At 37.7% G+C, this 12,598-nt stretch overlaps 1 protein-coding gene across 1 annotated transcript; it reads right to left on the reverse strand.

The window, feature by feature from the left end:
- Positions 1-9,212: 9,212 nt before the first annotated feature.
- LOC132097811 (four-jointed box protein 1-like) lies at positions 9,213-10,933 on the reverse strand. The gene has a single exon (XM_059503759.1). The coding sequence runs from the start codon at positions 10,573-10,575 to the stop codon at positions 9,406-9,408; it is 1,170 nt and encodes a 389-aa protein (XP_059359742.1). The 5' UTR covers positions 10,576-10,933; the 3' UTR covers positions 9,213-9,405.
- Between the last annotated feature and the right edge of the window lie 1,665 nt (positions 10,934-12,598).

Below are 12,598 nucleotides of genomic sequence, written 5' to 3' on the forward strand. Positions count from 1 at the left end.
ATAGCAAAATAGTAACAGGAATGATGGAAAACACTGGTTCACTTAACAGCTTTGAATTTGAGCATTTCCTTAATTATGTTTAACTAGTAAAATAATGGCTGTGCATAAGTTCAATTTATTAATGAACATAATAATTATGATTATTATTAATTGTGTGTATATTCATATTATGTATGTGTATGTATGTGTATATATATATAATGAAAAAAAATTAATCAAAATATGAAAAATAGTAAAGTGTTTGGTAAATATATACATACTGCTTTTCTGAGGAGAGGTAGAAATAATTTCGAATCATGTAGCGTTAAATGATTCTGTCCACACTTTCTCACTCGATCATTTCTATTCATAAAAAAAGTTGACAACAAAGAGAGAGAAAGAGAGAAAATGAAAAATTATTAGTCCCTCTCCTCCTTTCACTCTCTCTTTTCTTCTTTATGCATTCATCACAACTGAAATCACTTTATCTTTTGCGCTCGCTCCACTAAATAATATTAGTTAATGAGAGGCGTCATGCTCTTCAATGCTGAATAATATAAGCCCGTCCACCCTGCTTTACCTCTGGTCCCTCAAGGCCAGTTCTTTTCACTGTGCTTGCTGTCTCCTAAAGGACAGCTGCAGCAAGACAAGACAACCATAGCAAATCCTGAAGAAAGCTTTATCAGAGTGGTCATGAAAGAGGCCAAGCTAGATTTCCCTAGCAGCCAATCATACAGCCTCACAGTTTTTACACTCACACAAACACTGAATTGCAAACAGTCCTGCTAATGCGAGTGTATGCTACTATTCTATCTGCACTCCTCCCGGCACAGCAGGGTTCTTGTATTGGGATGCAGTGTAATTTGAGGTTGTGGCCCCTGCTGTCTGAGTGGCACATGCCCGCTCAGGAAAGGGCATGAGGCTGGCGGAATCCCTGCATTCCACACTGCTGCCTTTGAATAGCACTTTAGCAACAGGGAGTTCTGTCTTACCATATACTGTAGGAGGGACTAAAAAACGATTGCAGAGGTTCCAGTGTAGAGAGATAAAATAAAATCTTAATTGTGCATAATTGTACGTATGTCAGAAATTATTTTATATTTTAAATATAAAGCATATTTATTGTATATTATATTAAATATTAAATTAATGTATTATATACTAAAATGATTTTTTTATTCAGCTAGGGTGCATTGAATTTGTTAAAAGTGACAGTAAAGATTTACAGAAAAATACAATTTCAAATATAATTATACATTTTTCAGTAATCAAAGATAAATGATCAAAGCCAAAAATATTAAGCAGCATGACTGTATTCAAGATTGCTAATTATAAGAAATTAAGAAATGTTTCTTGAGCAGCAAAAAGCATATTCGAATGATTTCTGGAGGATCGTGTGACAATGAAGACTGGAATAATGGCATCTAAAAATTCAACTTTGCCAACACGTGAATTAATTACATTTTAAGATATATTAATTTAGAAATTGCAATAATACTTTACAATATTAGTTTTTTTGAACAAATGCAAGCAGCCTCAGTGAGCATAAGAGATTTCTTTCAAAAACAGTTCAAAATATCACAGACCCCAAACTTTTGTTTGGTAGTGTATATTAAATATTATGTTATTAAAATGACCAAGTCATCCTGGCTTCACTATGTTGCACTAAAAAGTCATTTTAGGGGTTGAAATAACATGCCCATATTTAAGTCTAGTTTATTAGTAGTTTAATGTCAATGTCACCTTTATTTATATAGCGCTTTAAACAAAATACATTGCGTCAAAGCAACTGAACAACATTCATTAGGAAAACAGTGTCAATAATGCAAAAATGATAGTTAAAGGCAGTTCATCATTGGATTCAGTTATGTCATCTCTGTTCAGTTATATAGTGTCTGTCCATTTATTTGCAATCAAGTCAACGATATCGCTGTAGATGAAGTGTTAATAATGAAGATGAAGATGAAGATGAAGTTAATAACTACTAACTAAGTGTAGTTAATGCTAGCAGGGTTTCAGTGATTGTGTGCTTAAACCACAAAAAAGGAAATGGAATAATAAAGCTGAATGATGTTTTCTGTTGAATAGCCATCTTACCTTGTCTGTGTCTCAAATTTCAATAGTAATCATGAATTTGATGGAGTGGGAAAAAACCACTGATTCAAGTGGGACAGCAGCACAACTTTCACACAGTGCTAAGAAAAGTACTTAGTCTAAGACACTTTCAAAAGAAGCCAAAACTAAGACTCTTCAACATCAATGCATCACTTTTGTGGACATTTTTGGATGCAACAAAGGACAGCCACTCTGACTGTGAATGGACACCAGTTTATTGTTGTGGTATCAGTGCAATGGGGGGCAGGCCTTACCAAGCCCTCTGAGAGCCTCACACAAGAGATGCTGCTGGTGACCAGAGAGAAGAGGGCCGGTGAGGGCGGGTCCAGTGCCTCAGCCCAGACACTCCCTTTTTTTCTCTGTTCCTGCCCGGTTACATTGTGCAGGGGGCCCGGCTGGGACAGGACAAAGGGGAGCCGCGGGCCGGGCGGTTCGGACTCCATGTGAAGGTGTTTGGAGTGTGTGCTACCCCAAAACCCTCTCTTGTTTTGGGGAGAGGGTGGCCGAGGGGGGTGTCAGTGTGATGGATGGGTTGCGGGTTGCTACACTTTTGTGGATGGTGGTGTGTGTCTGAATAGGGACGTGCTGCCTCCCGCTCTGTGCGTTTCTGGAGCCTGAGGCTGGGTGTGTGGTGGGTGTAAGGGGGGATTTGATTAAGGAATAGAGAAGCAAAAAAAAAAAACTTCAAGCTTTTGGATTGAGGCGAGAACACAATGAGGGAGACTGAGTGAGCATGCCTGCCTAATATTAGTGTGAGGCACCGCATTAACAGCCTGCTGTGATGGGAGTATAAAGACACTGGTTTCAGACTAAAACTGAAGTATCCACTAATGTTTCAAGCAATGTTGAACAAGAAAACAACAAGATACAGTCGAGAATCTGAAGAAAGAGCTCAGAAAACTTTGTACATCACCTTAGTCTCATATGTATCTTGTTTCCTGATGTGTGAACCAACATTGTTATCGTCACTTAAGTCCTAAAACTATTGAAAACATTTGTTGTTAAATGAAATAAAGCTGAAATAATTCAATGTAAACATCACAAGAATTAGAGATATTGCCTTGGCACATAAGTGAAATAATTTCTAAATTTACTAGCTGAAATAAACAAAAACAAATACATTAGAAATATATATATATATATATAAAATGACAAAAGCACAATGCAGAAAAATTACTAAAGATTAAGATAAAATTAAAATGAATACTGAATATATATATATATATATATATATATATATATATATATATATATATATATATATATATATATATATTTTTTTTTTTTTTTTTTTATATATATTATTACTAAATAACATCTACTAAATTATACTAAAATAATACTGATTTCAACAGCTATAAGAGAACCACACACAATTCATAGGGATAGTTCTATAATTCTATAAACATTGTCTCATGTTGTTCCAAACCTGCATGACTGACTTTCCACTGTGAAACATAAAAGAAGGCATTTTTTGTCCAATCAATGAAAGTCAATGGGGTCCAGTGTTGTTTTGAACCCCGCTGACTTCCATTGTTTAGACAAAAATGTGTTGAAAAATCCTTCAAAATATCTTCTTTTATGCTTTCAACCTGAAGAAAAAAATCTCATGCATTCAACATGAGGATGAGTAAGTGATGCCAGAATTTTCATTCTGGGGTGAACTGTCCCTTTAAGACTCAACTTTATTTGATATTTTGAATATACACAATGCCATAATCTAAATTTCCATCTCAACATGGACCATATCACATTCTACACATTTGATGCACGAACAGACAGCAGTAATGAGATAACATTCGTCTGCCTGCATATGTAATGGAGCGGTTCACAGATGAATAAGATAAGCTCCCCATTGCTTAATAAAAGAGCGGTTTTCTGGCCTTGTCCTTAGTGCAGAAGTCAATGGGAGAACACAACGGCATGCATACTAATAATGAGCCCACATCCCTGGAGCCTGGGACTGTTTTTGTTCTGGGAGCCTGAGCCACTGTTTGAGCCTCCGTGGATGTCTCTTTCTGAGGATAGATGAAACCATCAGAAGCCAAGCAGCTCTGCAGGGATGACAGCTAACAGAGCAGTTCACCTAAGACTTGTGATAGTTTGATGGGCAGACGATTAGCATTTCCTGCTTGTAATCTTTTGTGTGGCAATGAAGGGAAGGTATGTTTGCTGTTTTGTCAAGTGAAAGTGTGGCGCTCACTCACCATTCCCCTATGGGGGATCTTTAAAAGTCCTGCATGAGCTCACAGACGGCACTGAGCTTGGAATACATGTTTGATGACAGGAGTGAACTAGCAGTGAACTGAATAAGTTAATAAGTGGCGCTCAGAACATTTGACTGAGTAAAGTGCACAGATTAGTGACAGAGTCAAGGGTGCATTTGAGAAACTCCAGGCCTACAAACTCCCAACAGAGCAGAATGAAGCTCTTGAATACTTACAAAAGACATACATTTGGTTGCATTTTACAGTAAAATGACTGTAATCTCATAAAATATTATACCCTGCTTATCTGACATTGCAAACATGGCCTGGTCTGTGTGTTCCAGTTTTAGGCCTTGACATGGTAGTTTGATAGGCAGGTGATTAGCATTTCTTCCTTGTTCTCTTTTGTGTAAAGGGAAGTATGTTTGTTGTTTGGGAGAGTGAAAAGGTAGTCCATACTGACTGTCCCTTGGTGGGGGGTCTTACCCATTACAATAAGCCCTGACTGAGCATATTGACTACACTGACCACTCTTGGCACAGGGAAAACAAAATATTTGCATCACCTGGTGCTCTAAGGCATTTAATGCCGGAGGAAGTATCAACACTCCTGAGGGAATTACTGAGGCATTCCCTTGTCTGGAGATTCCTGAGAGCAAGGTGCAAGGGGGTACTGGGAGAGGAGGGGGATGAGGGACACACAAAATGACACATGATACTATGGGATTAACATTCTCAAGTATGGTCCACTATGTGATGAATCCTATCTATTATCTGTTTTTTAGCTTTCATTATTAATATGCACGAAGATTTTCACAGCCAAAATCTTAAAAATCATCTTAGTTATTATTATTATTATTTTTTGCTTACTTTCTGGCAGAGTGGTACACCAATGGTGGTCTGCAGGAGTCCACTTTGTTATAATAGACTGCCACCTGGTGGCTGAATAACGTAATTAAAGAAAATAAAAGAAACCCAGATGACTATGTTGGCCACTTAGAAGGGTGGGTAATACCTAATTTCACAGACTTAACCATTATAATTATTTTTATATTATTATTATAATAACTTATAAATATGTGGTAACTTATGTGTATTATGTAAAGAGAAAAAAGAAATGTTGCCACAAATGTTTCAACCAGCACAACTACTTTAAAAATTGATAATAATAAGAATCAATTAAAATGATTTCTGAAGCATCATGTGACACTGAAAATTTCTGCTGAAAAATTCAGCTTTGCCATCTGAGGAGTAAATTACACTCAGTTTTGGGGGTAATGCATTACAAGTAACGCGAGTTACGTAATCAGATTACTTTTTTCAAGTAACTAGTAAAGTAACGCATTACTTTTTAATTTACAAGAAAATATCTGAGTTACTTTTTCAAAAAAGTAACGCCAGTTACTTTGTATTCCCATTTTTTGACTGACAAGCCTCCTAAATGTGAATGTGCATTAATTCATCCCACTCACAAAAAAACAAAACAGATTTAGTATTCATCAAAATAATCAAAACAGTGAAATGCAAACTCAGAATATGACGCAAACCTGCAATAACTAAATATATTAAATAACACAAATGAATTGTGCTTCATTGTTTTTTTTTTTTATTGCTGAAGAGTGTTGAACCTTCTTCTCCTGTGTTCTACTGTACAGACGTGAATTTACTTTTCCTTCAGCCTGAGGTTTATTCATTACACTTTTTGGTGTGAAAGGGCTTTTACATTTGCTATAAATAGAACTTCTTATATTAAAAACAATCAAGCTCTGCTCATATTTAAAAAGTAACGTGAAAGTAACGCAAAAGTAATGTAACACATTACTTTCCATAAAAAGTAACTAAGTAACGTATTTAGTTACTTACGCAATATTGTAAGGCATTACTTTTAAAAGTAACTTTCCCCAACACTGATTACACTTTAAAATATATTAAAATAATATATTTTAAAATAGAATATTTTTATATAATGTATACTATTATTGTTTTTTTCCCCCCTCAATTAATTAAGATAATTTAAAAAATAAGATTCATTAAAAATGCAGCCTTGGTGAGCAGAATATTCTTATTTCAAAGACATGTAAAACTTTAGAACGGTAGTGTAAATAAATCTCTCTTTCAATATACAAATGAAATATCTCTTTATAGTAAGAATGTATTATGAAAGAGTACCAGGGCTTATGTGTAGAGCTTTGGGAGTGAGACTATGTGGATGAGGCCATTACTTTACTTTTGACAAAAGGGGTGACTTCATCTTTTCTGAACCATTGGGATGTAGAAGGAAGTAGTGTCTTGGAGCTGGCAGGGGCTCATGAAAGTGCCATTTTTCCTCTTAGCTCAATGTGCTTTGAGATCAGTTGAGGGAAACACAGGGGAAGGAATGTGCTGTGTGCCATTCTCCTATTTATTTTATGGCTCTTTCGTTTTCCTCAGTGTGGGAGCAAAACAGGGCCTGGGGAGATAGAGGGAGAAATGCCAATTACTGCCAGTGTGCTACAGAGTGCTTTGGCCTCGCCTCTGTTCTTCCATAGCAACTCATGAATTGCATGTGTGTACATGTGTTTGTGTGCATGAGCAGGAGATTTACTTCAACAAATAGTGCATTCACGAGCAAGCATTTCTCTCGAAATCCTTACTATAACAGGCAAGTGACACAAAAATACTTTTTACTGACAAAATAATGAGAAAAAATCACTAATGCTCAATACATTCATGTGCCAAGGTTGTGAAAAGTCTGAAAAACAGAGTCATTAAATTCTGCACAAGTTCACGCTTACACCCACTTTGCCATTCTGCAACTCCCACGTTCCACGTTGATAGATGGCCCTCCAACTCAGACTTCTCACACTTGTGCTCGGCTCCATGTATTTGTCATTATTATAGATGGAATTTATTTGGTTCCATCAGTGCTAGTGGCGTACAGAGAGGGGAAAGCTTTTTGTGTGGAGGCAGAGTAAATTATTTGTGTTCCATAGAGGGGGGAAATAGGTTAATATTTTAACCATACTTGACACCCTAACATCAGGGAATTGGTTTCAGTTTTGTTCAAGTTTGGAAATATTTAAAAAAGCCCATATAGTCGACATGCTGTTCCATATACTGTAATATAATAAGCTACTGCAGTACACAAAACCACAGACCTTTGAAAACTAGAAGAAGGCCTGGTCTCTGAGGCCATTACATAATGCCTATAGCCTTGCTTCAAATACAGAAGAACTTTTTGAGCTTCATGTTTAGAGTTGGGAATACAAAAGTTTATTGTCTATTTTGAAAACGGTTGTGCTGCTTTACATTTTTTTGCTTTTTTCCGGTTTATTTGATAAATAGAAAGTTCAGAAGAACAGCATTTATTTGAAATAGAAATCTCTTGTAATAGTATGTCTTCACTGTCACTTTTGATTGATTTAATGCACCTTTGTTGAATAAAAGTATTTATTTTTTTAAACAAACCAATGTCTTCAAAAGCTACTATGTTATCACCAGTATCCTACAGTTGGAGTTCCAGTATAGTAGACTTAGTGTTATACTTTATGATCTGCAAACTGTAAGAGTAAACATATTTAGCTGTGGTTGTAGGGTGTGTTTGACATGGAAAGTGACTGATTGTGCAGGTGGCTGGTCTGGTATAAACATTCCCCTTAGTTTAACCTCTGATCTCCACTTAATCACTTCTGCTGCTCCCTCGACTGTATATAAGCTATAGGACTCCAAGTCATACCAACGTGAATTATTTAAAATACATGTGGCACAGAAAAGTATTTAAAAAGCTCACTTTGTTGTTAGTGTTCCCGATCCCTAAGCAGACGAGACGAGATTCCAAAGTCATGCTCTCATGAAAGCATGCTCAAAGATTTCACTTTAATATTTAGCCACAGTTCACCCTGCCTCCATTACATCTGATTTATGGAACTGAATATAATTGACAGATTTAATCATATTAATAAAAATATTAGATTTTCATTTCTTGCAAACAAGTTAGGGAAGAAGAGTTTTTCTTTTTCTTTTGCTGACTCTACTCTGCCAGTATAAATGTGGGCAAAAACTCTAATAAAGAATACTTTTGAACTAGGGAAATAATGCATGTAATTGTATTTCAGGAAGGGTTTCATAGAGTATATCAGTCATGGAGATCAATATTTCTGATAAAGACGATGGAATAATATATATATATATATAAACGCATTGTTGTCTCAGCATTCATAATAGGCTGCATTGGACAGTAATAGATCATTCTGTCAGGTCTATTCATATTCAACCAATGCTAAGAAGATCTCATCTACATGTTATAGAAATGAGATGCATCATGGCTGAACAGATGAAGAGGGTTGTAATTAACTTCTACTGGACCAACAGATTTTGTACAAAATTGAATGAAGTGTAGACCAATGTTTATGAAAAATGACTAAAATAAATTAACAGGCAGGTTTTAAATTTTGTAGATTTTCTGTGTTGCAACTTCCCCCGGTAGTGTGGTGGTGTAAAAACAGCACTCTACACTTGACACACATTTACACAGTTTAGGGATAAATAAATAGCATAAAATATGTGATGCATCTAAAATGTAGGACATAAAATGTTTTGCTACAATGCTCCCCGGTGTCCCCTATCAACACAGCTAACATATCACACAGGTTAAGAAATAAAGGGACAACATGTTTGATTTTTATTTATTTATTTGTATTTATTTTGACTAAGATCCACCAACTCTTTATTTATTTAGGCCTATTTATTTATTTATTTTAACCAGATGGATCCCCATGAAAATAAAACATCTTAAACCAGCTTGCTGCCTGCTCAACTGGTTTAAAAGCTGGTCTCCCAGTCTGACTCAAAAAATGCCTCAAGTTCTCCTAAAACCAGCCAAAAGAGCAGCCTGTGAAACCAGTGGCCTACACTAGCTTAAGCTGGTTTAAGATCGTTTTCTTTCCTCCAGCAGGAGAGCTGGAATGATTCAACCCATAGACTAAGCAATAACAACCTTGTGTAAATATCCCTATTCTATCACATTATGCATTAATGCATTAAACATTCACACTGGAATGATATGAGACAGTAACTTAGACCAACATGTAGCGCATACAAACAGAAACACCTGAGCTCGCAAATGTCTACATGATTTCTGTGCACTGCTGAATGTGTTTGTAAACGACATCGATCCTGTTCTGCAATGTAAGCGCGTGCTCTTGGGAAAGAGATCCCAGCTCGCGCGCCAGCGGTTCCCTCGCGCGGTACAGTTCACACAGCAGCTTCGCGCTGTCACCGGAGCGCATCATCTCAGATATGCGCCGGACTGTACTTCTGCGAAATATACACGACGAACCCAGCAGCAGTCTGTGATATCGTTCCCAGAGGTCAAGCACTCGGTATCCGTGAACAATCCCTGCCTCGTTATCAATAAAAAGCAAATGTCCATTGATTGTTTTGAGAAGGTTATTAGTGGTCCTCTCCATCACGCGCGCGTCCCACTGGAGACTGAAAATGTGACTGACAATTCGATCAAAGTTGGCTGTTAAATAATCAAACATGATTAGATCACTCCACTGCATTAATTCAACCAGATATGTTACAGTCATGTTGGATATCGTCTCAGGAGAGAGTTGCAGACCTCCTCCTTGCTGCTTCCGCAAATGTAATGGAATGAACACTCCAGTGACATTTGGGATGAACTCAGTTAGAGACACAATGGCATTTGGCGACCATTCTAACGCCTCGATGTTTCCTCGCACACTTGCCCACTGCTCACTGGACAGGTTCAGTTTGGAAAGCGCCAAGGGCGGAAGGTTGGAAATCCCAAGCAGTTCCGCTAGATAATACGAGAGCGTTTCTCCCAGCACTTGATCCGCGTCGATGCCGTATCGCACGCATGCTCTCGTGCCGTCGGCGAAGGTCGCGAGGCGGTTTGTGGGTCTGCCGCAACCCGCTTCCAGTACAACCACCCGAGCGTCCCGGACCTGCTCTCTCCACGTCCTCTCGTGTTCCACGCCAAAAACACGAGTGGAGAGACTGTCCAGCCACGCGCTCCAGAAGACCCGGTGCTCAATCGCGTTATTCCGAGTGACCGGGGAGCGAATACTGAAAGTTTTTCCATCGCGCAATCCTTTAGACACATTTAGCTGCTCGTTTAAAACAGAAAATACAACGTCTCGTTCAGAGGAATGTTGGACAAATACAGACCAAAGATGAAATTTGACATTTCCTGTCCAGGTAACTATTCCAAGCCACATACAAAGTGAGGCGCATAATTGAATCTTGCCAGCGTTCATGATTTCAAAACGCATTTTAGTCCATTTCGCTGTCCATTGACCTCTTCTTACACTTCTATGGCTGAAATATAATCATTATGAATTCTCCTCTCCTATGCGTTGTTCCCTGCCTCTCCTCCCAAACTCTTCCAGCGTTCGTTGTAGCTCCGGTCTCATGGGCGCGAACCATGTGACCAGAATCAGATCGTGAGACTTGACAAATGTGGTTTCATATTTCTCCAGGGGGGATGCGAATGACGAAAATGTTAGACGAGGATGTTTAGACTTTTTTGGTAAATGCACAGGAAACTATTCGGACTTGATATATTTACAAACTTCTCTATCAACAGCAGCATTTATTTGCATAGTAAGTTAAAGCCATGAGGTCTCTGGAGACCTACAGTATCAGTTGCATGGCGTGATTAGTTGGCGGGCCGGTTGTTACTTAAAGGGATAGTTCACCTTCCGTTGCCGGCTCCCGTTGACTTGCATAGCATGAAATAAAGGAAGAAAAAAACACTATGCATGTCAATGGGAACCAGCAACTGAAGGTGAACTATCCCTTTAAGGGTGCACTCGCTAACTTTTGCTGATTAAAAAGTTTTACACATGGAAAACTATATATAATATATAATTAAGAAATTAGCAATTAAAAAAATTAACATATAATTAAGCTGATATGCTCACATGCACTGAAGATCAAAACCTATCTGTCACGAAGAATTCATCCAATCAGAGTGCAGTTTATTAAGTGACGTCCTAATTACCTTATTCTCCAAAACACTATGGAAAAAAAGGCAATTCACAATTCGGTTAAAAAATACACCTTTAAATAATGCATTTTTTTTCAACAATGATATTTATTTTTTTATTAAAAATTGAAATGGTGTGGCAATATCACAACATTATGGGATGTCTTGTCATTTGTGAGCAGATCCTACCATCATGTTCCCAAAATGTCTGGCCAGGAGCATGAAAAAGCTGCAGGTGTTTTGCCTAATCCTCCCCCTGCCACCATTCTGTCACTCTTCACCTGAATGCACACAAACTAATTTTGGAGCTTTGCCCCTGCTGAGAAGACTGAGATATGTTGTGGTTTGGGTGCAAGATACTAGTTTGGTGGTCCCCAAAATGGGATGGTGTTATAGCGGAACAAAGCCAGACCATTAAGCGTGTTTCAATCTATAGGGTAGTCGTGACATAATAGCAAACCCCTAATTGCCCCCTGGGTGCTGCAGCAAAATGTTCAGAGTGTGATTTTTCACTACTTTGTGTGCGTACTGTGCTCTTGGATGGGTTAAATGCATAGCACAAATTCTGAATATGGGATAAGCACCATTTTAGAAGAGTCCACATGCTCATAAATGTGTATGGGAACCCTGGAGTATGACTTAAAAAGTAACCCAGGATGAATCAAACATCAAATAATGCAAAATGACAAAGAACCAAAAATAACCGAGTAGTTGTCAGCTGCAGCAGAAAATACATGTTTTTGAAATACATGAAATGTTTAAAACATGTATTTATTTAATGAATATACACTAACAGCAGTTCATCTTTAAAAAAAAAAAAAAATTAAATATATACCTATTTCACTGCAGATAACAAGTCTGCACTGAAACGTGTTGAAGTTGCTAGAAGGTCTAAGAAAACCAATTAAGCCTATCTGTATTGATATGTTGTCATGTTTTATGACTGGAAGGGTTGACAAGGGGGCCTGTCTTTGCTAGGTTGGGCTACAGGTGTTGTTCTTTCATCCTGGCAAATTTGTGTGAAAGGAGAATGGTAGAGAGACTGTGAGCTGGTCTTTGAGAACAGGTTTTGTCATGTTGCATAAGCTCTACATCATTAGTTTGAAATGCATCAGACAAGTCCAGTAGAACGAGGAAGGTTGATCCGGAGGCAGCTTCGGCCCGCTGCAGGATTTCATTGAGATCAGTGCAGCAGCCGATGTGGAATGTCCTCTTTTGTTGGCAGGTGCTTGTTCTTTTGAAGAAAGAAAGACCCCTGACTGACAACTCAAAAAAAAAAAAAAAAAAAAAAAAAAAAAAAGACACCT

This window comes from Carassius carassius, chromosome 2, assembly GCF_963082965.1.
Source record: "Carassius carassius chromosome 2, fCarCar2.1, whole genome shotgun sequence".
NCBI classification, from domain to species: Eukaryota; Metazoa; Chordata; class Actinopteri; order Cypriniformes; family Cyprinidae; genus Carassius; species Carassius carassius.